This window comes from Macrobrachium nipponense, chromosome 1 (genome assembly GCF_015104395.2).
Source record: "Macrobrachium nipponense isolate FS-2020 chromosome 1, ASM1510439v2, whole genome shotgun sequence".
Taxonomy (NCBI): domain Eukaryota; kingdom Metazoa; phylum Arthropoda; class Malacostraca; order Decapoda; family Palaemonidae; genus Macrobrachium; species Macrobrachium nipponense.
Window position 1 is genome coordinate 34722618 of NC_087200.1, and position 27856 is coordinate 34750473.

The following is a 27856-nucleotide window of genomic DNA, read 5'->3' on the forward strand; positions in this document are numbered from 1 at the left end:
GTATCGGAACAAATGACAATTTGTCGAAAATTGCATTTTTCCTAACAATACAAACCTGAGGTCCTTTACATATAGTCCCACCTCATGCCACCCCTCACTCTGCAACTTTTTGCATGGGCCTAACAAAGCAAAAGTGATTCTTCACCTCTCGGGCGCGCGCACGATCGGACAAGCAGTTAACTACCGTTCTCTCCCTTGTTCGAAGCTTACGACCGTCCCAGCTGCCGCTAGTTACCTTCCTATTGTTAAAGGACCTCAGGTTTGTATAGTTAGGAAAAATGCAATTTTCGACAAATTGTCATTTTTATTGTATTTTTCATCAAAAAAACCTTCAAATATTGATTATTTTTCATTTTTGGAGTCATATTTCTTCTGCCAGATAGGCGTTGTAAGCGGCATAGCCCTGGAACATGCACTGTCAACCTGGAAGTAATTTCTGACGAATATAATTGAAAAGTGTCATAACCTCGGAACATTGTAAGCCGAACCTTTCATAAGCCGGAGACTGCATGTATATAATTGTTGCTGGAGACTGCCTGTATATAATTGTGTTTGATGTTGTTATTTAATTGACTTCAATAATTAATATACAAACCCGCCTTTCTACTTTGTGTTAAGGTCGGTGGCAAGGGTGTGCCCACACTCTTACGTATTACATATTTTCGCCCTTTATTCTCAGGGCGAGATAATGTATTCATTTGAAATTTACACTTATGCTTTGGAAATTATCAGAGGAATTTCGGAGGTTTGTCCTTGGTTTTTCTTCCATTATTTCCTCTTCTCTTTTGTCCTTTTGCTAGCTCATTGGATGAGGGACCCTGTGTGTTGTTGGTTTGAGGGATCTCCTCTAATTTCCGAGGTTGGTGCCCTTGGATGTGAGAGGAGTATCCTTATGTTTTTTTTATCATATCTTCTCTCTTTTTCAGGCTAACAGTGGTGATAGTTTATTACAGCAGTAGATGGTTGCATATTTCTTCATGCTGGCTATCCTAACCTCGGAATTGCACCCGTAACTCATAGCATGCTGTGATGTTGGTCCTCAAGTGTGTATACTGTTCCCCTGGTGAAAATCATTAATATGCCACTATTATCCTGGAGTTTCATCCCTGGACAGCGCCTTTGCAGCTGCCCTGTGATATTACTCTACTTCCACTGGTAAATATACCTCATCCTTTAAAGAAGTCATGCAGAATTTGGAGAAGTAGTCAAGGAGGAAGAAAGCTCATAAAGTGTCGTCATCTTCCTCTTTGTAATGATCATATTTTTCTTCAACTTCTTCCCCTCCGACTTCAAAGGCTCCCTGCCAAAGAAGAAGGTAGTCTCAACCCCCCCCCCAACAGAAGTCTCGTCAAGGGACTTCTAAGGGTGTGTGCCTCCTCGAACTGAGGAGGCAGTCCGGTCTTCCATTGGCTCGCATGTTCCTTCAGGAACAGGAACCATTACACTGTCTCCAGGGTCTAGTATGTCGGGAGCCATAGAAGCTTAAACTTTGGTTCACACTTATGCTCCTAGTCCTAGAGGTTCTGCCCCTAAGACTAGTTCCTTTTCGGGTGCTCGTTTGCAAGATTCCCCAAGTGCAGATAAATCTACAGATTCACACGCATCTTGTTGATGACTTGAGTCCGCTCACTGTCACGATTCAGGCACGGAGTGGAAGAGAGGAGAGAGTCGTTTAGGTGACTCACACCTTGCCAGTGATCGCTCGGTACCCAGGGTTGACATAATGGTCCCACAGAATCGTGCACGCTGTGAGGCTGGTAGGGGGTCCCCCATCCAGTCCTCTCGAGAGGTTTCGGCCACTGGTTTCGATGGCGGCGAACGTTGCTCCTGCCTTGGGAGAGTTTCATAAGCCTCCTTGGAAAAGCGTTTCTCCAGAGCAAGAATGCTCTCCTAGACTCGTGTCTTGGCCATCATCGCAAGTTGATGGGTGCCCGCGACTTGCTCCTCTTGCTAGTATTGCTAGAAGGCAAGCCAGAGCATCTGAACTTCCTCAACTATTCCTTCTACTTCCCAAGTCTACACTGGAATGTGTGAGGTGAATAGGAGGGGTCCTGCAGAGTGCTCTCCACAGGATTCATTGTCGGGAACTACGTTCCTGGAAGGCTCATAGGGTCCATGTCAGTGAGGAAGGATCTTCTATCAATGACAGAGACACCTCTCACCGTCTCAACATCTGATGTTTAGATTCTTAGGATTTGACCACCTGCAGACTATGTTCTCCTTGGCTCTTTCTGTCTTTTGGGTGGATTTTGATTTGCAGTCCCCCTGAGGGTTCTTGCATTTTGGGAGCCTCGAGTGCATATTCTGTTAAATTGTACTTGCATTCCAGTCTTAAATACTCACATATAAGACTGGTTTATATGCCTGTTCCTCTTCGATTTCTAAAGGAGTTGAGGAGGGGCCCTTCCTCCATAATCGTTTGACGAAATTCAGGGATCTTGCCAAGTGCTTAGATTCTTTGGAATTTCTAGCACTCTCCAAGTCTTTTTGGTTTTCTATGATCTGCAAACACTCGGGTGAGATGAGAATTCCTGATAATTGTTATTATAATACCCGGGAATCTCGCTGAATACTTGAATTCCTTGGAATTTCTGCCATTCTCAGACTGTTTGGTTGTTTTGTAATTTCCAAACACTCAGGCGAGATGGACATCCCTGGTAATTGTTATTACAAAAATTGGGGATTATCTCGCTAGGCGATTAAATTCCTTGGGATTTCTGGCATCCTCAAGTGATTTGGTTTTCTGTGATTTCCAAACACTTGGGGAACGGGTATTCCCGATAATTATTACAATAATCAAGAGTCTTACTGAGCACCTGGATATCTTGGTTTCGCTGGCGCTCGCCCAATACTCTGCTTCATGTTGCCGAGAACCAGGGTGAGACAGGGATCACCCAATTATATTGTCTTGCAACATTTGGGTTTTTTACCAAACATGGGAATTCTTATGAATTCTAGTGCTCGTTATCACGAGTGCCTGAATGATAAGATGAGCCTTTACCAGTACAGATGAGTTCACTCTTCAGTCTGGTTTGGAGTTATGCAGAGCTTGGTACTATGAGATTAAGGGCCTCTGTAACATGGTTTTTTCGCAATAACTTTTTATCTATGCATTTCATAAATATAACGCTTATTCAGATTACACATTATATCTACACAAATTTTGACTGTATTCTGCATTACTTAGGGTGAATAAATTTGGTACTCATAATGTAAAAGTGACTTTTTCTGAAGAAGGGCCAACTTACTCAGAGAAAAGGTTTCGAACGCACTCGTTACGTAACTTATGACAGCATGTCTTCCCTCTTTCTCGATGGATGATTGGCTATAAGTAACGAAGGCTAGACCTCTGGCAACAATGACATAAAAATTTAAATACAAGCAAAGCAACACACCTTTATGAACTCTGAAACCTCTCCACTGATAATTGTCATAATGAACAAACCAACAAAATATGTTAATAAATACAAAAACAATTCAATTATTAGTTTAACTCCCAAAATAAGTTTCCTAAGAAATTACAGTCTACTTTATAGGTCACAATCAGATTGACAAGATGTAGAGAATAGTTGGTAATTTTCAAAAACATAGTAAACAAGCTTGATTTAATAACTGCTATATCCAATGTCAAGCAATTTTTATTTTATTTGCTATCTACCTATTTACTGAAAAAAAAAAAATTAAACCATCACCAATAATTATTGTCAGAATGATGACTTCATGAGGCTCCACCCACTTTGGCCTCGTTATAATTCAGGATAACACTGAAGGCTATCATGGGCATTGTTGGATTAGAAAATTTAACTTCTGGCTATAAAAACTCATTTCTCAAGTAGTTGTAAGAAGTGCTAAATGATCCTCAAGGATCCCAGCAGTTGGCCTAAACGTTTACGCGGCACTACTGCTACAGTAGTATTACTACACTAGCACAGATACCCCACCCACATCTATGTATCATCCCGCCATTCATAAAGTCTTTGTCATGTTTTTTCACCGTGCAATAAGCCTTGGCCTCCTAAGGAATTAAGTTTAACATTAGATGATTGGTTATTTCATTAAGCTAACAAATTATGGCAACTGGGTATGTTATTGCCGATGTTGAAGCTAAAGATAAAGTATGGTATCATTCCTTCATTGCATTATCATCTTTACTATTTGTTTTGCTACATGTTGTAATTATTTTAAAGGATAAATGAATTATGTTTACTTTCCTTCTATAAATTCCCATTAGATGTACAAATAAACTCCTAAAACTATTCATGATTTATTTACAAAATGCAGTCATCATCACTCTCGAGAAAAAGATCATCTTCCTTGTCCTCATCGTCACTGCCAGCTGATTTGAGGTCATTTGTCAAGGAACCAACAGTAAAATGCTCCTTCTCAGCAAACTTTCTGTGGATACAGCGGCAAATGGGACCAATCGTTAAGTTATCAAAGACAGGCGGCGCTTGTGATCCTGACAATGGTGAAGGAATGGAACTGGAGGCACGGTTGACGGTGACTCTCACTGCACCTGCAGTCATGCCCAAATCATATCCAACATGGTCGTACGGCCCAAAGAAGAAAATAAATTATATCGGATGATCCATTGGTCTGCTGGAGATTTTAGCACTTATAAGCTTGTATTTACTTTGGATAAAAATCTTATTTTAACAAAAATAGTTATATAAAGACTGTTTACATACAATCTCTTTCTTTCTCTCTCTCTTGGTGGCATAGTGAATAGTTAATGGAAATGTTCAAAATCCTGAATGACATCACAAGTATTATAATCACGTTACGCTAAATACAAATCAGACCATAAACATTGGATTCAAACTAGAAACTGAATAATTACCTATTCAGGCTATAGTAAGTAATTCGAAATCCTGTTAGCCATTCTTGACTGCTATGGGTTTCAGAGCCGATGGAACAAGGTGAATGAGTTTCTGTCTGGTGGATGGGCGGGGCAACATTTCGTCAAACGTTGTTTACCTTACTTACGTAATGAATGTTTTTCGACTCTTGGCTTGTAATCATTGGCCATGGCGTCAGCTAGATAATTTTTATCTATGAAAATTAAAACTATCGGGTTTAGGTTATTAATAATTCTGACAAAATTTGTGTGTGGTTGTAAAATATACATAGGTGAATGGTCAACTACCGTTGTCTTGGACCTTAGGGTCTGAACACGTAGGACAGCAGACACAGAATCCCTCTTCATACTTCTTGGAGCTTCAGCCTCGAAGGAGAACTGTTAATTGAGAAGAAATGATAGTTCATTGCTGATGATTACCACTCATAATTATGTAGTGGTGATCAGCTAAGCTCACTCGACTCGGCTCTGCTCTTGATCAGTGTGGTCCCTTGCCATGACATAGCACTTTCCCTTCCTGTGTTGCAGCAAGTTTTCACAGGGGTCATCGTCTTCGTCATCTGACGCCTCCTCATCTCCCTCTTTTTAAAGGCTTCCATGGCCTAAGAAGAGGAAGGTAGTTTCTCCGCTCCCAAAGAAGTCTCGCCTTGAGACTTCTAAGGGTCTGCATCCTTTCCCTGGGGAGGGAGCAATTGGCTGTCTCTTCAGCTCTCCTGCCCCCTCTGAAGCAGGAATAGGGATGCTATCCCCAAGATATAGTGTCTCAGGAATCCCAGGAGTTTGAGCCCAGGTTTGTTCTTCTGTCTCTGGTTCCAAGGGCGCTGCTCGTGGAACTGGGTCTGTGTCAAGTCTCTCCGAATGTACAACCTCCAAGGGGGTCGTACATCCGCAGTCTGTGATAGGTAGTCTTCTCTCCATCATGACAATGGCGTCGGTGGCATGGACCCACCTCTGAAAGCCATGAATGACTATTCTTTAGGTGCCAAGATTGATGTCACTGTCCCTAGAGACAAGGCATCTGAAGGAGACAGGAGGTTCTCTATGTAGTCCTTTTTGTGAGGTTCAATTACGGAGAAGATGGATGCGTAGCAAGACGTGGCAAGTTCTTGCCAGCATTTACTGTGTTTAACTCTGCAGAACTATTGCTCTCATTCGCAGGAATGAAACAGTTGTTGGAAATAAATGCTTTGTTTGACAAAGTGAGAACACTGCAAGTTCAGAGAAGAGTGGGCAAGAACAGTCAATCCTCCTCTCTTTTTTTCCATGTACTTCTTGGGTTAAACCAGGATGAACAAGGGAATAAGAGGAATTCTATGGAGTCTACTCTCTAGAGTGCAAATTCAAGAGACTTTTTTTTGGTTGTTCAAGTGGATAGCACCACGAAGTGTGAACGCCTCTCTAGTGCTACTGTTTTGGGTACAACCAGTTTGGCTTGAACTAGTCATCTTCAGTGCTCTGTTATCACCGTAGAAATCTCTTTTTGGGACACCTTCACCTTCGTTCTCATCATTAGAAAATGAAGGAGGTCTGCTTCTAGTCCTTATTTTTGTCTCTCGAATGAAGAAGAATTAGGCTGGAGCACGATTTACAGGAACCTACGAATATACTAGTATGTTCTCCTCACAACATGCGTCTGTTATCAGTAATAGGTTCATATCTGGGGTTGCATATCGGGGTCGCACTGAATAGTTGAAAGTGCTGAATGGGGTCGTACTAAGAAAAGCTTCGGAACCCCTGCTGTATGACAAGTTGAAAATTACTATTTATAATCATAAATTTGGAGATGACTGCAATATCATATATCGTATTTGACGGCATATAGGATACACTTTTTTATCCAAAATTTTGGCTCAAAAGATCACCCTGTGTCTTATACATCGTAGGTGAAGTTTGAGACCTCTCGTAGGCCTAGGCTAATACATCGTAGGAGAAGTTTGAGACCTCTCGTAGGCTTAGGCTAATCTTCTCTCTGATGCTCACTAACCCAGCTTATGCTCAGCACTTTTACCTACCCTAAACTCCATGCATCCTTATTTCATTGGTGGTATTATTGCATTATTACCGGTGCTTTAAAAATGAATTTGTAAAAATGAAAGCAATCTAATCTGAAATGTTGTGACTTGCGTTTATAAACATCAGCTGATCGGCACACTGACTGACCAGTAATGCCATCTGTTGGCTAGGAATAAAACTACGGTATGATTGTTGCCAGTGCTGCCAGATGTATACCCAGTGCTGAACGACCTACGACATTTTGATTTGATTAGCAATTTGTACAACTTTTTCATCCATATGTAGGACACTTTCAATGAATTGTTGATTTTCTAATGATTGTATAAAATTTTGAAGCTTTATTGTACAGCAATTGATTACAAAGTACAGTATCTGGCAACACTGATCGTTGCTAGTTTGTGTAGTTGGAGTGCATATAGGTTAGACATCTTGGTATAATGAGTTCATAATCATAACAAAAACACAGCAATGCCCTCAACATCATGGCAGCTGGAGGAAAAAGAGCCAGCTACAAAATCTCCTTCAAATTAAAAGTGGTAGATTATGCCAAGGAGCATGGCAATAGAGCAGCAGCAAAGGTGTTTCTGCTTGTGTAATGTACAGCTAGACTGTTTTCAACAATCTATGCTTAAATACACTAAAAACTTTTTTTTGTGAATCTGACCTGCTACAATGAGGTTGCATCTTATATGCCTGTGCGTCTTAATGCCATCAAATACGGTGTTTAAAGTTAATATTAATTAAGTAATAATTTAGTAGAGGTTTACTGGTAATGTTTTAAATTATTTTTTTTAGCCTAGTTCCATTATTGTTTATAGTATGTTAGTAAATTGTAACATGTATAGATTAAAAAGATAAAACAGATGATTTTTTTTATAATTCCAGAATTTTCACCATTCTCAAGACCCTTCAGAATCTTCTGGGGTCCAGATCTCGTCCCATATGTTATGTTAAACAGAAAAGTGCTAGACTGCCAACATGGAAGAGATAGGAAAGTGGCATGGAAACAGAGGCAGAGAGCTATAAAAATGTTAGGTGATGAAGAAGGAAAGCCAAGGATCAAGAGACGAAAGAAGGATCCAAATTTAAAGTCACAGGTAATGTGGACTTTGGGTACAGTACATATAATACATACATACTGTGGAATGCAGTCAAACTGTACTAGTGTAATCTTTACCAATACCAAGTAGTCTGCAATACCTAGTGTATTACTCTTTAATGTACTGTATAATTATGTAACTGACTTTTGGTTGCAATTTTCTCTCCTGCAGTTGTCATAAATGATTTACAATTTTTGAGACTTAATGTGAGTGGTGTTATTCAGAAAGTTACATTTGTCAGGATATAGGAACTTTTCTGTAAATTCATGCACACAATATACTTTGTTGCTACTCTTTCTCGCTTCACTCTCAGTGCTAGCTGGGCAGTTGAGTGTGTGTAGAACATAAGGGAAATGTTTTACCTCTTCAAATAAAATGGTCTTCCAACACAACTTGGTGGTTGTTGAATATCAAGTATGTTTAAAAATAAATTACCTTTTTATATAAGTAACTTACCAAGTAATTACATTGCCATTTGTTCCTACTAATCGCGGCAGAGTAAGTTCAAAATTCATGGTAGCGCTCTTGTTTCAGGAAGAATAGGTACAACCAAGCTGAAGAACCCAAATCCTTTCTGCCTCTCGACAGAACGCAGTTGTTGGGTAGCTTTTGTTTTAGTTTTCATCTGATGGTTGAAGCATTCACTGGCTCTTTGGTAGTGCTAATCATATTTCGCTTAGCTTAGCTTGACTCTTGTGATTGTGTCTGTATTATGTTGGACTCAAGTTCGCATAGTTTGCGGTATTGCAGTAAAGGCTACAATACTAGATTGACTTCTGCAAAATATGACACCCATACTATATGTAGTTCTTGTAGAGGAGAAGATTGGACAAGTTTGCACTCCTGACCTTAATTGTGAAGAATGTAGGGAATGGGACCAGAGTAAAGGGAAGATTTTGACTTCAAATTTAAATCAATTGTAAAGTGATAAGGAGAGAAATGCAGCTGTTAAAGCTGAGCTTAGGCAATCTCCTGTAATTCTGGTTCCTGTGACACCTTTGCTTTTTGTCTCATATCTAGTCCTCTTACTCTCCCAACCACACTCTGTACCTGGCTCCCCTTCTTCCAGTCCCAGTGCCATTGCCAGACTCGAAGTGAGAGGAGATAAGAAGTTTAATTTTTTGGTAGATACTGTAAATCAACTTGGGGTTTCAGTGAAGTAACAAGATGCCATATAGTACTGCTGCCTAGTTCCTACAGGTTCTTCTGGTCACAGCATAATCGTCACAGTTTTCAGTTTTCTGGGCACCAGCTTGAAGAGCCCAATATTTGTTCCGATATGTAATACAAACCCTCGGTCCTTTAACAATAGGAAGGTAACTAGCGGCAGCTGGGACGGTCGTAAGCTTCGAACAAGGGGAGAACGGTAGTTAACTGCTTGTCTGATCGTGCGCGCGCCCACGCGCCGAGAGGTGAAGAACCACTTTTGCTTTCGGCCGCGGGTGTGAAGGACGTGTTCGTCATCGCTCTCTGCCCGCTTCATCGTCGTATGCTTTGTTTATATTGTGTTTTCTACTAATGGTTTGTTTGACTTGAAAATGAAACTGTAAGTACACTGTTTTCATTTTCATTACTTAATTATGAACCAACATGGAGCTATCGCCGTAGATGCGGCGATTTCCTCTCTTTCATGAATTGAACCCTTGAATTATGTCTCGGTGCCGACGCTACCGCCGAGTCATGTATTTTGGGCGAAAGTGTGTAATTGAAAAATGTAAGTACTTTTCATTATATTTTTGCCCTGTGCGTTCGTTACCGGAGAGCGTGATTGCGCTCGGCACGAGCCTTTTATTTTATATGATAAAATGCAAAATGAAAGTGGATTCGCAATGCAGTATTCTTTTCATTTTTCATTTATTTATTTGCATAATTTAATTTGGATCAATTTTCGCTCTTACCCGGGAATTGATCCTTACGATTATTTTCTGTGAAAGTGAAATCGCAAGTGCAGTATTCTGTTTCATTTTCATATATATTTTATGATAGCATCATATTATTTGGATCAAGTTTCCGTTCTTACCCGTAAATTGATCTTTTCCCCTTTAAGTTCTATGGAAGTGAATCGCAAGGGCAGTATTCTGTTTCATTTTCAATATTACTTTTCACTGCTGTGCGGGGGTAGGGGAAGCGAAGGTCTGCCAGGAAGTCGTCGGAAAGCTCTCCCGCGACTCCCTTGGGTATCTGATTCTTCGTCTTCCTTCCTGCCCCCCGCTCAGCTTCTTCGTTGTATTTTGTATTTGGGGTCTTCCTTGCGTTCGGGGTGGGGCATGTCTCCCCCCCGTGCGTGAGGGAACCCCTCTTACTAATCTGTCTGTGCTACCGCAGGTGCTACATCCGTGGGAGACGACCTTGGACAGGTATGGGCCACTGCGGCTGCAGGGCGGGCTAGCATCCACGATCTGCTGCAGCGTCTAGCGAGGTCTGGGGCGGTGACCTTGGAGTGGTCTCCACTACAACCTCCACGGCCGCTTATGCTGCTTCCCCCGCTGGTCTACACTCCCCATGCTGTGTCGGTGACGCCGTCTGCCGCTTCTAGGGCCGGTCGCTGCCGTACCGAGGAGGGGTATGCCGCCGCCGCCTGTGTTTTCTTCGTGTTGCCTGCCCCAGACTTCCGCTGTTCCAGCAGCTTGCCCTGGACCGGCCGCCAGTACCCAGGTTCCCGCTGGCTGCCGATGATTCTACAAGGCGATGGCTGGGCCTGCCGTACCTGTCGCTGATGTGGTTTCCCGCTACTGGCTTGGCTGTCCCTTCTGTGTTACCGCTGCCGCTGTTCCTGCCGCTCCTGAGCTGGTTGCTGTTCCTGTCTGCTCCTGGGTTTCCTGCGCCTGTCCATGCTGGTCATGCCCATGGTGTCTTCCCCACAGGTCCCAGGTCCTTCCGGACAGGTGCAGTCGGGCCGTGTTGCTTCGGCAATAGGCCTGACTCCGGCCTGGATGGAGGACCTGACGACGTCCCTCCTGCGTGAGCTGACGAAGAAGAGGAAGGTGTCATCTTCGTCTTCGTCTGCTGCTGCCTCTTCCCCTTCGACTTCTAAGGCCCATAAGCCGGAGAAGAAGAAGGCTGCCTCCCCCCCTAAGAAGTCTCCTTCGGGAACTTCTAAGGGCCCGTCCCACCTCGGTGGGACGGGGGGTCCTTCTGCTGGTCCTCCTGTCTCCCATTCGGGAGCGGGGGGGGCCCGTCTCCCCCCTTCCGTAAGGAAGAGAATAGACGGGGGAATCCAGAGGAGTATCGGTTAGCTCTGGTACTTCCTCGCCTGGTGATAGCGGCGATGCCGCTACGCCAGGTTCCGGCTCGGTCTCTCCGTTCGCCGAGAGATCCCGAGTGTACGCTCTCCCTCGGGAGACCGTGCAGCCAAAGTTTAGGCGCCAGAGTTCGCTCGGCGCCAAGACCACGGCACGGAGCAGAAGGCTGGCGAGAACCGCTCAGGTGACTCTCGCCAGGCAGCGGCCGCTCTCGCAGCGACCAGCTGGTAACCGGTTTTTCCCCTAAGAAGACTCCTTCGGTAACTTCGAAGGGCTCGTCACACTCCGGTGTGACGGGGGGGTTCTTCTGCTGGTCCTCCTGTTCCTTCGGGAACGGGGCCCGTCTCCCCTTCTGAGAAGAAGAAGAAGACGGGGACGAAGGGTGTGCTAGCTACGCTGGTACACCCTCGCCTGGTCTTGGCAGCTCTGCTGCTAAGCCAGGTACCGGCTCGGTTTCTCGTCCGCGAGAAGTTCCGAGTGTACGGTCTCCTTCGGGTGACCGTGCAGCCAAAGTTAAGACGCCTGAGTTCGCTCAGCGTCATGACCGAGGCACGGAGCAGAAGACTGTCGAGAGCCGCTCAGGTGACTCTCGCCAGGCCAGCGGCCGCTCTCGTAGCGACCAGGCCGGTGGACCTCGGGTGGACGTGACGGTCTCTGACCGGCCACGGGTTGAGGCTGGGAAGAGGTCCCGCAGGTCCCCTCGACCGACGGTACCAGCCTCAGCTGGTACCAGCGGTTTGACGTGCCGCGAGATCGCTCACCGGTCTCACCGCGAAAGCGAGCTCTGCAGGTCACCTGACCGCCGCCCCCACAGGGACCGGGCGGATACGGTGACCAGCAGCAGCTCGTCTGACGCACGGGACCGGGGTCGACGTGCTCAGTCGAGCCGCTCGCCACAGGTGAGCGGCACGGCCAGGCCTGCAGATCGATCCCCACCGCGGGTTGGTGATCGGCTGCAGCCCCCCACGTACGCTGGTCCCTGCCAGCGAAGCGGGGCGGGGGGAGCGTCAAGGGCTGGTCTCTCCACTACCTTCAACTTCCTCGGGCTACACCGGGAAGAGCGAGGTATAAGCTAGGAGTGATCATGAGAGGTGCGCCGCTCACGATCCCGTCACTACGCCGCACGTGCCACGTATGGTCTTAGGACCAACCAGGACGTACGCGCAAGTGATTGGACGGCGACCGTCAGGGGGGGGGAGGGAGGGGGTAGCGTCAGTTATGTCTCTCCGATACCTTCAACTTCCTCGGCATACGCCAGGAAGAGCGAGGTATATGGGAGTGATCGTGAGAGATGCGCCGCTCACGATCCCGTCACGACGCCGCACGTGCCAGGTATGGTCTTAGGACCAGCCAGGACGTACGCGCAAGTGATTGGAGTTTTGGCAACCGTCAGGGATCTGTTGCTGATCCTTCTTCTGAAGGAGGAGGGTCTTGGGAGCTGCTCTTGTTGGAGGGACTGGACGGTCCTACTCCTCAAGACGCTGTAACTTCCGAGATTCAGAGTAACTTTGCCCAGGTTATTGCACTGATTCGTCAGCACCAACGACCTGGGGAAGGATCGCCGCTCCCACCAGCAGAGCCCATGTCTCTGCTCGAGTCGTTTTGGGGCCCGAGAGGGAACCCAACCGACGGTGGGTTTGCCGCGATCGGGAAGGAGCTTTGGGCCGAATTCTGTCTTGAACCAGAGTCTCTCGTCTCCGGACAAGAAGGCTCTCTCAGTTCTGGCCGGTCGATCAAGCTACTTCCACCTCCTCTACTGCGACAGCGGCGTTTCTACGTGTCTTCTCCAACTGCTAGTTCCACTGGGGAAGGCGAGCGAGTATCCAATTCCTCCCCCATTCCCTCTCTCCTTACGGCTACGAGGGAAAGGGGAGGGATCCTACAGAGATTTCTCTGTAGGATCCCACGTTGGGGACTGCGCTACCGGGGGACCTTCGGGTCCTACCTGACGTAAGCCCCGGTCGTTGAGGAGGGATCCTGCCCCATTCTCGATTTCTACGGGAATCGAGAGGACCACCAGCCGATATCGTTTGACGAATTCGGTGGGGTTTCGCAGACTGCTCAGAATTCTACGGAATTTCTAGCGCATTCAGAGTGTTAGAGTTTTCTTACGATCTCCAAACACTTAGGCGAGACCACGGTCCAAAGTGAGCAAGACGAGAATCCCCCCGATATGTTCCACGATAATCGGGAACCTCGCCTATGCTCAAATTCCTGGAATTTCTAGCATTAGAGAAGAAGACTGCTGCTGAAAGAAGACTATCTCACATTAGGCGACCAACCTGGAATAGAGAAGAACGGACGGAATATCCAGTTTGGCTTGAACTATCGTCTTAGTATTCTGTTCACCATTGAAGCTTTCCTTCGAGGAAGACTTCTTCACTCTCTTTGATCGAGACCGAAGGTGGTCGATCTCCAATCTTATTTTGTTTTCTTGAAGGAAAGAATTTAGGATGGAGACGTTGTCAGAATCCTACAAATATACTACGTATATTAACCTCGCGACATGATTCTGCTAAGCAGTTGAATGGTCCGAGGGGTAGGCGCATATCCTGGTTATTCTACGGATTGCGACTTAGACGAAAAGTATTCTAATTGAACTGCAACTCGGGGTTGCCTGCAACCTCCCAGGAGTTTCCAATTTCAATTTTATATACTTATGGTGTTGTCACAACAAACACCATTTAAGCTTTTATATTTACGCCGAAATTCGTTTCGCATATATAATTGCTCGAGCATATCTTTTTATGCTCGGTGGTTCTAGCCGAACGCATTCCTTCGTGGAAAGGATTACTTGGCAACTCAGGATGACGAGTCAGCGACAGCTACTGCGTATTGAATTGCCTGAGGCATTTCAGTACCAGCTGCCGCTTCGAGATGCACGGTTGGTTATGTCTTTCTCAACTGCTTTGATTGAATACCAACCGTATCTCTGCCCAACAATCACGGACTTAAGTCTCTGATTACCGGGGATTTTTTTTTTTTTCCCCCCTCGCATACATGAATGACCATCTACTGCGTGACGCTAGTATTCATTGTCTTCGGTATTGAGAGAACTTTTAAAACCAGAGATATCTATTCGACTCTCATCTTTCGTTTACTGCACGGTAACAGAATTCTGTAATAGTCTCTTGCTGCATCGTATCTCGATTAATGCGAATGATTTTGCGGAATCTGAGTTTGTCCTCAAAATATCTTGTATTCGGAGGTGTGCAATTGTTCATTGTTCACCCCACCCGGTTTAGCAGATGTATTGAAAGACATCGCCTACTCCCACACTTGCCAGCTCTACTTCCAAACGTTCAGCCCATGAGAAGCAGTTCTTCAGGCGGATCTCCCCTGTGTTTCATTACTGAAGAACGCCCGCTTTCACTGCACACCGGACAGCAATGAAATGGCGGTTAGCGTTTTCAGTCATTTGTAAGCACAGGTTAGAATCTTGAGATTCCTTCTCTCGATTCAGCTGGAAGACGTAGGTTGCATTCATTGCCTACCTTCGTCTTCAACGTCACATAGTGTTGTTTCTCCTTAAGCTGAGATTCAACGTCTATGACGATTTTCGTTGCCAGCAGGGACCATCTGGGGTCTTTTGAAGGCAATGACTTTCGCCTTTTGAGCTTATGCATTAAGAGAATCATCGCCGCGCCGTCCGGCATCGGTGACTAACAAATATTTTATTTGTTTGGTCTCTCAGCATAACTTTAAAGGGCGAAGGTCACGTGACTTACCCGGATGCTTGGACAACTTGCCTCTACTGATTCCGAACCAGTCAGTCGGCAGCTGTCAGAGCGCCGAGTCAGTTACGAATTATGCTGTGGACTTAGTTCGGTTCTTACAGAGCAATCATTACTTCGTCTTAATAGCTTGTCAGTATGAGTACTGTACATAACCAAAGTCGAGAAGAGGGATAGGTCATACGACTATTCCCTTCTTTTCGTCTTAGGTAACTGCATGACTTCTCTTGAGAAGTCAAGCACAAAGGTGGGATGGGGATTTGTGACGCTCGATTTCGTACCGATCTTCGTAGCGAAGACTCAGAACCCTTCGGTAACTGACGATTGGTTCGAGTCCTTCACAATACCCTCCCTAATGGACTTCACCGCCTCCGATACGAAGGCTATGCTCCTTTGTCCTTTTTCCGTGAAGGCGCGACGGAGCTGTCTGAAGAAACTCGACACCCCAGGATAGTGTGGACGCCTCTTCATCATTCTCTCGCGTCCGCAAGAACTTCTCCGTGGCGCAGGTAATGAAGGCAGGCGCCTGGTCCAACCGGACCGCATGCACCCCCTTCTACCTTTGGGATATTGCCCACAGTTCCTTGGATCTTTTTCCTTGGGAAACCGTGGTGGTTGCTCAACACGTTGTGTAGTTAACCCAGACCCTCGCAGGCTGAACAGCATCGAGTCCTGGTGTGACCGTAAGAATGGATGAGGAATGAGAGTGTGACTGGCTCCTCTTCATCTTTTTCTTCCCTCTACCTCTGGGTAGAGGGACACGGTCGTCACCCTGCTGGGTAAGGACGAGATGCAGGTGAGCTACTCAATAGAGCACCATCTCCTATCCCTTTCAGTAGGGATAGGAGTAAATATCCACCACTTCCTCCAACAAGGGGGGAGGAAGTGGATGCCAATTTGAGACAAACCCATCATTTTATGATTGTCTCTTGCAAACAGGAACAAGTTCTTGCTTGCTGGTACGAAGAGATCTTGCCTCTCTCTTAGTACTTGGCCCAGAGGTCTGACCATTGATCCTGCGGTGCACACCCCGATCATCGGACAGAGGTTTGGATCCCTCCCTTGCTCTTACGACCCAGGGAGGCACTACCGGGAGGGTTGGACGAACACCAGTCTGTTCACCAAAAAGACTCAGATTCCTCCCACCAAAGAATGTGAGTTCTTCCTATTGTTAAAGGACCGAGGGTTTGTATTACGTATCGGAACAAATGACAATTTGTCGAAAATTGCATTTTTCCTAACTATACAAACCTGAGGTCCTTTACATATAGTCCCACCTTATTGCCACCCCTCACTCTGCAACTTTTGCATGGGCCTAAAGCAAAAGTGATTCTTCACCTCTCGGGCGCGCGCACGATCGGACAAGCAGTTAACTACCGTTTCTCCCCTTGTTCGAAGCTTACGACCGTCCAGCTGCCGCTAGTTACCTTCCTATTGTTAAAGGACCTCAGGTTTGTATAGTTAGGAAAAACATGCAATTTTCGACAAATTGTCATTTTTGGATTAGATTTCAGGATCAAACTGGCCCAAGAGTCCCTTAAAAAATTTTTCATTATATCCTAAATAGTAGTTTTGGTAAAATATGGTTTGTTATATGTGTTATGCCATGAAAAACCAAAAGAGTGGAAAAGTAATTTATTTTCTCTAAACAAAAAACCAAAAAAAGGACTTATTTTAAATCAAGGAGAGAATTATTATGCAATTGAAATCCCTCTGTATAAAAATAGTTCTTTATTAAAGAAAGGAAACAAAACTCAATCCGTTTCAATAATTAACGAAAAGGAATACTGGTGCACAATATTTAAACAAACATTACTTTCCCAAGAACTTTCATCCAGATCATTTAAAATTAAGTGTTTCAGGTTAATGTCATATCAATTTAGACACAAAATATTTGGTGACCAAGTTTCAAGTTTCCAGCTCTTGAATAGGAAGCTCACCTGAATGGCAAGCTTCTACACCTGTGGGGAAAAACCAATTGACAGCTAGCAGTGGAATGAAATATTGACACACATGAAGCAGAACAAAACCAAATTTTTTAAAACAAAATTAATTAAAAAAAATAAAAATTCAGATAACTTTTGAGTCTCACTTTCAACTCACTACATTGGTTAAGGATCTTATGTCTAAAGTGAGTGCTAATATTCGTGCAGGTGATGTGTCAGTGGAGGAGGTAGTTGCCCGTCCCACTGACGCTCGTAGACGAAGGTCACAGTCAAAACCCCTAAACCTGAGAGAAGGCAAACTGTAAGTCCAAGGAAGGTCGTGGGGTTTGCCTGCGGGTAGTTGCCCCCTCAACCAAGCCTGTTGTTCTTTCCTAGGACTCGAAGGACAGCCACTGAAAAGGCGTCCAGGTGGATGTGCACACTTTATCATGTAGTGGCTTAAGTTTCCAAGTTGGTCGGTTAATGTAGTTAGTGCTTTCAGAAGTCTTCAAGGCTGCTTAAAAGGCCTGCAGCTCCGAAGTCCTCGCTCCTGCTGCTGTGTAAGTGCTCCAGAGATCACAAGCTTAGTCCAGAACCATCTTGTAGCTTTTGGGAACAAAGAAGTGCAGTGGTTCCCGATTATTTCATCTTGTGCGTTCTTGCAAGAAGTCTTCCGAGTGTCCAGTGTCTGTCGAGCATCTAGTGTCTACTGAGCACATGGGAGGAGTTGAGCACGCAGTGATAGATGAATGTTCGTTCGGTGAGTGATGAATACAAAGTGTTTTCTAAGCACCCTGTGGACACCAGTGTTCTAATTATAATTGTGTGCGCAGTTTGAGTGCTCTGTGAGGTCAGAGTGTGTTTTGTTGCCCGAACACCCGGCGGGAGCCAAGAGGTCAGTGGTGCCAGAGATTGCGTTGCATTTCAAGTTTTCAGTGTTTACTCATGATAGTGCTAAGTAGCATTCAGTGTTTGGTAGGCTTTTGTCTGAATACTCGCCTATTTCTGAGGATTTTTCGGGATTGATGGGTGCCCTTGGGTCTCCTCCCCCACCTGCTTCTGTGCCTGTTGCGGTTGGCTTGGCACCACCACTTGTAAAGCATTTGGCACCTCAATCCAAGCATCATTTGCCTTCTTTGTAGTCAAACTTGACGAGTTGGAGTACTACTGCTGCTCAGGATGCATCTTTGGAACACATCAGCCTGCAACCTTATCAGTATCTTAGACTTTTTGAAGACCTCTTCATTATTACTCAAGATTCTTCAGTTTTAGCTCCTTCTTCGATTTTGTCACAGGAAGATGACAACATTCAAGATCAACTGATATCTGCTTACTTTGGTGATGAAATACTTTTTAACCCTACATTCTTCTTTCTAGTGGCCCCCTCATCTCTGGGTTCTGCTTTTATGATGAGGCAACCATCAGGTTCAGCCAGACTACTAATAATGGTTATCCCCTGTTCTTCCAAGAAGGTGTTGTCAAGTGTTGATAGTTGGCTGTCAGAGAAGAGGAGTCTTGGCAATTCTGCGTTTTGTGCTCCACCTTCTTGACTGTCAAAGAAAAGGTACCTTTCTCATGCCATGGGTGAAGCTCCTTCCCTGGGAGACTCTGCCCCCTCCCAGTGGGATTTCTCCAGTTTTATTGATTCTTCAAGAGGGGCGGCATTTGCTTCAGCCAAGAACACGTTCACTTCTTTAGAGATAGCTCATCTAGTAAAAGACATTTTTAACTCACAGTCTGGACTAATATAGGCCAATGTATACACCCATGACTGGGCTAAATTTAAGGATGACCAATTTAAGAGAAAAACTGAAAAAAAAAGTCAAGGAGGAGGAAGATATGTAATTCACATGGTATAAAAAATCTAAAAAAAATGTCTGTACCTCCTATGGGAAGTTGTAAGTGAATATTTCGCACCCCTTGCAGGCCTCTTTTTCACTATGACAGTCGTAAAAAATACACTAATTTTACAAAGTTATAAGCATTCTTTCTAATATTTTTTATTTTATTTTATTTTGTCAAATTGAAATTACAGCTCAAACTATATCATAAAAGATCAGAAATAAAACCAGGAACAAATTCCTAGTATATTTATTGTAAAACATTTACAACTTATCCTTGGATGGCAATTTGTGACATAACCCCTTACTACCTCGAGCAAGACAGGACTTCTCAGCCTATTACCTGTAAATCTTCTAGCATCTGGTTCTCTTATAGAACTTATATACTGCCACTGAGTAAGACAAAATCTGTTTTCCTTGTGCTCTACTATTACTCATATACTTGAAGCTTTTACTTTCTTGTTCCACTATTTGCAATTTGCCTTTCAATTTTGTAATGGTTTCCTTTAAAAATCCTTCAGTTCCTCCGTAGTAAAAATCATCTACATGTGTACGTAAAATACCATTCAATTTACTGTCTTTTCTCCAAAAGAATACATTGGGTTCTAGTCTACTTCTCCTCCAAAAGAATATATTAGATTCTAGTCCCCCACCCCCCCCTACTTGCTCCCTTCAATCTTTTTAACGCTCCATCCACTACCTTGTAAACCACTTTACATACCATACTTTTGCTGCATCTTTAAGCCCATAAACAGTTTTCAATTTCCATAATCCACTCCAACCATCTTCCCTAGGTGGTTTTAAATAGACTTCTCTTTATATTTCGTCACCTTATAAACATGCAGTTTTTACATTAATGTATTACACTTTCAATCTTTCAATTTTACTATTGTCAAACAAAATTTTTAAAATTTCAGTATTGCATGTAGGAGCATCTTTTTCCCATTCAGCCATCGCTTCTTCAAAACCTCTTGCTACCAAATCTGTTTTACATATCCTTCCCCCCCCCCCCCCCCCCACCCCCACCCCCCTTACCTTTTCAGTTACTATCCAGCTTGTAGTTAATAGCTTTTTGTCCAATGTCATTTACCTCCTCATATACCTTGTTTTCTCTTCAGTTATGCCTTTATTTTCAAATCCTAGCAACACCTCTTCATCTTAATTTTTGTATATGACTATAATCCCTTAAGTTAACCCATCCCTTGGCACCTGACTGTGAATCTTGTACATTGTATGAATCAGCTTAAGATTTGTTTGATATTTTTCCTGCAAGACTTATTATAGTCCATTCTTCTAGTCTACTTGCCCTGTATCATTGTTTATAGCTCGAACTCTATTTCCCTTTTTGAATTTGGTGTCTCTTCTATTAACTCACTTTCTCTGTCATCTTCCATTATTTCCTCTACCACATCTCTTTCTATAGCCTCTCCTGTGTCAGCTTTCCTTCTCCAGCCCATTAATGTCTCCTTTCCTCCCTGCCTACTTGCATTCCTCACTTGAGGCATCGTATCTATCTTTCACAATATGTATGTGATTTATATATTATAGGTATCTTTTCTGCTTCTGGTGATAGTCTTTGAATCTTAGTAACATATATTCTAGTTACTTCTCTTGAAGAAGCTCCATGTTTAACCACTACCATATTCCCTGATACTCCCACTACCTGAGCTGGTCCTCTCCATTCATTTTCATTTTCTTTTTTATAGAATACCTCATCTCCCACTACTGCTTTTTCAAATTTATGTTCTCTGATGTTTTTATTTAAGGCAATTCTTATTTTATTACAAGACACATTTTTAATAACACTTCTCTGGCCTTATGCATTGCATTCAGTGTATCCCTTACTATACTCTCTTGCATACCTTTCTGCTTATGTGACTTGAACTCTCTTCTCCCATTAAATTAATCAGAAGAGGGTTTTATCCAAACACTATTTGGTTAGGAGAGAAACCTCCATAACTTATCAAGCATTCCCTAGCAACTCACTACCCATCTTAATGCTATGGACTTCATCATCTGATTATGCCTATTGTCTTTTCACATAATCCATTGTTCCATGGCAATTCTGATGTTGTGGCCAATACTTTAATATTCCATCTTTCTACCATACTCCTTACTTTTTCATTTTGAAATTCTCCCACGTTGTCTAGCTATTTTGGAAGGCGCTCCAAATATAGCAAACCATGCATTAAAAAGTGCCTTTATAATAGTTTCTGGTTTCTTATCTTTTATCCAAAAAGCCTGACAGTACCTCATTGCCACATCTACCATTACCAAGAACTTTCTCTCTTCTAACTACCCCGCATCTGTTGCAACAGCTTCATTAAATGTTTTACTCCAAGAAAATCCTGCTATTGCTTTAGCTGGGTTTCTTTTGTATCTTTTACATACCTCAACTTGCAATCAGGTTGTTAGGCAGTCAGGTCTGTCGGTAACTTTTCTATTTCTTCCTCTTCTTTCTCTCTAACCTTCACTCCACTGTGCTTCCTCTGTTACTTCCATATTTTATCACCGCTTCCATGACCAAACTAGATGTAATTTCAGAATTTGCACCTTTAATTTCCCTCAGACTCTTTCCCTTAAAACCTTCCAGTAACATTTCTACCTCCCTCCCCAATAATGTTAATCTTGAACTCAATATTGTTAATCGTAAGTGAATCTGTTTGTCATCTCTTATTTTTACCTTTATTTCCCATAACACTTCTGTTATAATACAATTTTCTTTCAAATTTAAGGTCATACCCATTTCACTTTTTTTTTTATATATATATATACCAGCCATGATACATCACCTGCAAAATTTGTCTTCAAATTAAACTTTTTGTTTTTTAGTATCACTGGTATTTCCATTACTCCTTTTGATTTGTATGATGACTCACCAAAATTAAATACTTTATTAGACTGTCTTAGTAGCCTTCATTCTCATCAACTCTTTCTGATCAAACCCCACATTAGTGCATGCTAGCCACAATTCCCCACAAACTGTCTATTTACATCCTGTGTCTAAAATTGCATCAGCCTCTTCCCAAGGCGCTTCCTCTATTTTACTAACTTCTATTCATATAAACTTTTTCTTCTTACCCATTTTATGTTTTCTGCTTACTTTCTTCTTCTTGTTTTGTTTCTGTCTTCTTCCTACAGTTAGTACCTCAGGATACGAAATTAATCTGTTCCGAGGCGGTCTTTGTAACCTGATTTTTTCGTATCTTGAACCACATTTTATATGTAAATTGCCTAATTCGTTCCAAGCCCTACAAAAAAACACCCCCAGTAATTTTATAATAAAGCTAAATTGACCATTAAGCAATGAAATACAACAATTTGGACCATTCAATACCTAACTTAAACTACATATACTACTAATGTGAACTACATACCTGTAAGTAAAGTGTATTAGTGTACATGGTATACAAGAAATACAGTACGTACATACGTGCGTATGTAGTAAAATGGGGAACCTTACCTTTCGAGTGAGGCGATCTCCAAAAGTGGCGACAGAGGAGGAGGACAAATGGCAGAAAACTTGAACACTATACTTTACGAAACACATTAACAAATGGCACAAAACATTAACACTTAATTTTACAAAAAACTTAAAATTAATTTTTTTTTTTTTTTTTTTTTTTTTTTTTTGTTTTTTTTTTTTTTTTTTTTTTTTTTTTTTTTTTTTTTTTTACAAAATTTCAATTTCTTCACCACTTTCAACTTTCTGTTTTTTTCATAGTATCACTTGGATCTTCCTGTTTGCTTACTCCTACTAAAGGCCTCTGTAAAAAATAAAAAATAACTATCCAAGGAAGATTGCTTCTGCCTGTTTTTCACATGTCCTGAAATGACTCGAGCAAACAAACGTCATCGAACTGCGGCAAGCATACGGCCTGTGTAACCCTTTCGGGTGTTTTTTCTTTTCTACAAATGATTGCATCTTATGAAAAGCAGCTAGAACATCCTTAATTTCTGCCGTTGTCATAGGGTCGTCCTCCTCCTCCTCGCCCGCCTGTTACAGAACTCTTCTTGAACGATGGTATGTTGCATGGCTCCAACTCCTTCAGGTCATCCATCGTAAGCTCCTCTTGGTGCTCCTCGAGAAGGTCATTGATGTTGTCCTCATCGACGACCAGCCCCATGGACTTGCTAAGTGAAACGATCTCGTCAAGATCTGGTTGCAAAGAGTTTCAGGATTGTCAACTGTTCCTGAATCTGCAGCACCAGCTTTGCCCACGTCAAATCTCTCGAAGTCTCGGGCGGATAATGCATCAGGCCAGAGTTTCCTCCACGAAAAATTCAAGGTTCGCCTCAAAACCTCCTGCCAAGCTTGATCGATGAGTCGGATGCATATCACAACATCGAAAAGCTTCTTCCAAAATTCACGCAAGGTGAGGTTTGTGGTATCGGTGATGTCAAAACATTTCTTGAAAAGATGTTTCGTATACAGCTTGAAGTTCGATATCACTTGCTGGTTCATGGGCTGGAGGAGAGGAGAGGTGTTAGGCGGAAGATAAAGAACCTTGATAAATGAATACTCAGCTAGGATATCTTCCTCGAGGCCAGGAGGGTGAGCAGGGGCATTGTCCAACAACAGCAGACATTTCAGATGGAGGCGCTTCTCTTCCAAGAATTTCTTCACTGTCAGGCTGTAACAGAGGATTACCCACTCGGTGAACTAAAGTCTCGTTACCCAGGCTTTTGCATTAGCCCTCCACATCACCGAAAGCTTCTTTATGCTGATGGTGGACTTGCAGGATGCGTTTTTCCATATACCCATCCACAATCATACTGCAAGTACCTCCACTTCATCCTCGCGGAGATGGTCTACCAATTCAGAACACTGTTTCGGACTCTAGACCGCTCCCCAGGTGTTCACAAGTGTTCAACCTGGTCTCAGCTTTGGGGCATTCACACGGGATACGTCTTTTGAGGTATCTTGATGATTGGCTGATCCTAGTGAACTCCCGTTCGCAGTTGTTACAGGACAGGAATAGACTCCTTGAGTTTCACTGGGATCTGAAGACTTGGATAAATCGCAAGAAGTCCAATTTTGAGCCTAAGCAGCGGATGCGGTACCTGTGCATGCTGATAGACAAGAATTTCCCTTGATCTCTAGTACCAGCATGTTCAGGTAGGCAATGAGGCAGTAGCTGTTTTGACAGGAACACCTTGCTCAGTTGTGGCTCATCGTGATAAATTGCCTGTTGTCCCTGAAGAGTTGGATGCTTTGTAGACTGCAGAGGTGCGAGAACTTCACGACAAGCACCTTCACATCAACATCCTGAAACTCAAGGCAGCCTTCCTGGTTCTCCAAGAGTTTTGGGAACGTGTGATAGGACACTGTGGCGTTGATGATCGACACTACAGTAGTGGCATACATCAACAAGCAAGAGGGACTTACCTCTCTTAAGCTTCATCTTGACAGTGCAGGTGTTCGAGTGGGCAACAGCACACTCGATAGAGCGGTCAACCAGATGCATTCCAGACTAGAGGAATGTAATGGCTGACAAGCTCAGACGCCAGAATCAGGTGGTAGGAACCGAACGGTCTTTTCACCAAGAAGTGGTGGAAAGTTTGTTCAGCCTTTGGGGGCATTCAGTCATAGACTTGCTAAAACCCTCTCTTCCATTGTTCCGTACCCATAAGGTAGCTACAGAGGAAGCGTTCCAACATCCATGGGACATCCTTGAAGCTTATGCCTTTCCCCCGTTGTCTCCTGATTCAAGCAGGGATTGGCATGCTGATCACCCCCGAATCTTTGATTCCCAACCTTCTGGCTCTTCTCTCCGAGACACCGAGAGAGATTCCCCCATGATAGAACTGCTGTGCCAGCCACAGGCAGAATGGTACCTTGTCTTCCCTGTGTCTTCACAGCTGGGAGATATCCATCAGCTCTTGCGAGCGAGACATTTTCTCACCGAGCAAGCAGAGATGGCAGGATGCCTCAGACAGCCCTCTGCAAGATACTAGGGAAAGTGGGCCGTATTCTGTGGCTGGTGTCGTAGACAGGGTATCTCTCTAGTCAGAGTCACTCTTCAACAGGTCATGGATTTCATCCTCTCTCTTCCCTACAGAGGCGCTCTCCTGTCTCGGCTGTAAGACTACAGAGCTGCACTTGCCCTAGTTTTGAAGCTGAAGGGTATTGATATCTCACCTTCTGAGAGATATCATTACTCATAGATTTTAGAGAGGTCTTCCCCACCCAGGGATCTCAGACCTCCCGAGTGGAACATGAGTCTCATGCTGCAGAGTCTGATTGCCCCATTCAACCCCCTTCGAGGGTACTCAGACAGAGATCTGATCCTCAAGACCATCTTTCTGCCTTCCCTGGCATCGACAAAGAGAGTTGGCGAACTACATGGTCTTTCATATGATGTAATAGTGGATGGGGACCGGTTACACTTGACTTCGTCCCAAACTTCGGACTGAAGAATCAGAATCCATCTGTTCCTGACGCCAGATTTGAGTCCTTTACCACCCCCTCCCAGGGCGACTTCATTGATGATGATGGCTTCAAGAGACGACCAGGAAGATAAGCTACTCTGCTGCTGACAATGATGGTACACTTCGTCCGAAGAATTCATGAGATCTGGGCATTGCCCCGTTCCCTCACATTCCGTAGAACCTGTCGGTTCGGGATATTACCCACAGGTCCTTGGACCCTTTTACATTGGTACCAGTGGTGGCTGCTTAACAAGTTGTGTAACTTACCCAGCTCCTTAATAGGACAGTATCGCATCACCTTGTTGTACGGTATGATTGAGTATGACTGTGGAGTGACTGGCTCACCTTTCATCTCTTTCATCCTACTCTTTCCCTTCGGGTAGAGAGTAACGTGGACCATTACTTGCTGGACCAAGTGATTGATTAGTTAATAGAAGTAATATCTGCCCCTTCCCTTCACAAGGCAGGGAAGAAGGACCTGGACATAAGGCAAACTCATAACTTGTATTTGCCTTAATGTGTCCAACATAATGGTTCTTAGCTTTCTCTTAAGGGGTACACATATTCTCCCCTTATGAGTAAACCCAGAAGACTGACTATGATCTTACTGTTCTTTAACTCCAATCAAAAGTCAGTAGCTGGATCCCCTTCCTTGCTCTTATGACCTGGAAAGAAATCTCAGGTAGGCTGAATCCCAGTTGGTTCAGTGGAGATCACTCAGATTCCACCCACCAATCAGTGAGTCTTCCTATAGTAAAGGACCGAGGATTTGTATATCACGTAGGAACAAATCACAATTTTTGAAAGTAAATTGTGTTTTTCTAGCTATGCAAACCTGAGGTCCTTTACACTAACTGCCCACCTCATGCCACCCCTCAATCTGCTACCTGGGCTAAAAGCAAATTGAAATGTTTACGTCCGGTTGGGAGGGACTACCAACGATCGGACCAGTAATTACCTAACCTCCTTGTTAAAGAATTCAGTAGCTGTGTCCTGGCTATGCCTTAAGTAATTCCTATGTAAAGGACCTCAGGTTTGTATAGCTAGGAAAAATACAATTTAATTACAAAGTATTTACTTTCAAAAATTGTGAGTTTTGATACTATAGATACCTGTTTTGATATCATTTGTATCATTATTCATTATGATACTCTAGTAAATGTTGATTTCATAGTACTCTTAGATATTGTCATATATTTCCCAAAGATTTTTTTTTAAATGAAAGTGAATGTTAGGCTAATTGAAATTTAATTATAAAAAGATAAGGTGTAAAGGAAACGGTGGTTCCAGTGTGTATAGTGGCTTTGCTTTTTTATATAAAATTGCAACCACCAATTACCTTCACTTTTCAGCAGAGATGAGTACAACCATTAAAAGGCAATATACAGGCAGCCCTCGGTTAGCGGCAAGGGTTCCGTTCCTGGCTGCCGACACTAAGTGATTTTCGTGATTTTAAAGCCTACGGCTGCTGCACACCTTCTTTCGAAAACTCTAGACCAGTCAAAGGCGCCGTAATCCCACAATGACGCAATGAGTAAAATTATATTTATGCACTATAGTGCTATAGAATTTACTGTACAGTAGTACTGTACAGTACATTATAGCATTATAAAAGGGATTTTGACAAGGAAAAATCTATTTCTGGGTGATTGGCTCGTGTCGCCCTATGAAAGTATCCTTAATATCATTCTTTCTAGGTAAAATTAATCTAAAATTACCAGAGAAAAACAAAATTAAGAAAATGTCAGTTAAACTGACTCGTCTACCCTATAAAAGAAGTGTCAGTATGAGAATATAGGCGAGTGGGATCACTACCACGAGTCATTCACCATTTAGACCTTCCAAGGGCATAGTTGATGGATCATCTGTAGAAGGTGTCTGGATGACGGACGTGGATGCATAGTTTGGCTCAAGTATGTATTTGGTGAAGAGACTAGTTCCAGTGTTTCATTAATGACTGTCTTCAACTGCAGTGAACGTTCACACTAGCACGGACTCACATGGTGATTCGAAATGGCTATCTTGACTGTCATTTAAAATTCCAGTTTACAACAAATGGGATGCACGCTTGCACGAGTCAAAGCACAGTCGGTAGGGGGAATCGGGCACTACCTCTGTGTGGTGTGGCCTGATGAAGCAGAAGCATAAGAAACGACTACTAGTCTAAATAAAATGTGCTCAAGAGGCGGTGAAGAAAGATAGATTTGTGAGTTGGCAAGGAGGGTAAAGTAGCAAGGGCAAAGAGGATCAAGTAGACAAAGAAAATAGAATAGTACTCATAGTCGAAAGTGAACAAAATAGATGAAAGGAAATTCAAAACAACAGTTAGATTCAAAACAACAGCTAAAGAAATAATAATTATGATACAAATGGTATTGAATAAAATTTTCAGGGTTATGTATTTGGTTTCAGTCGCAACCAGAAGCTGTTCAAGTGGCGCCATCTGCTAGTGATGGGAAAGCTTAGACATTGTACACTAAATATATACCTATTCCTCAATTGTCAGGGAAGAATTCCCTTATACAGGACTCGCATACAATGCCCTTTATTGCCGAGTGTTTTTTTTTTTAACTCTATAGTGTTTAACATCCTTTGCGAGGTCCATTGGCTGTTAATAAAGCTAATTCTTAAGGTTCATAGGTTGTTGGTGATTGTGATTTTGTTTATAAATTCTGCTTCATAATCAGAATTGTATTTTATATGAAAAAATC

At 43.3% G+C, this 27856-nt stretch overlaps 1 protein-coding gene across 1 annotated transcript in view; it reads left to right on the forward strand.

The window, feature by feature from the left end:
• LOC135219225 (uncharacterized) overlaps nucleotides 1-27856 on the forward strand; it is a 111079-nt gene that overhangs the window by 64441 nt on the left and 18782 nt on the right. Inside the window, exon 2 of the mRNA XM_064255810.1 lies at nucleotides 7757-7968. Within this exon, the coding sequence (XP_064111880.1) occupies nucleotides 7757-7968 (212 nt within the window). The remainder of the gene's footprint in view (nucleotides 1-7756; nucleotides 7969-27856) is intronic.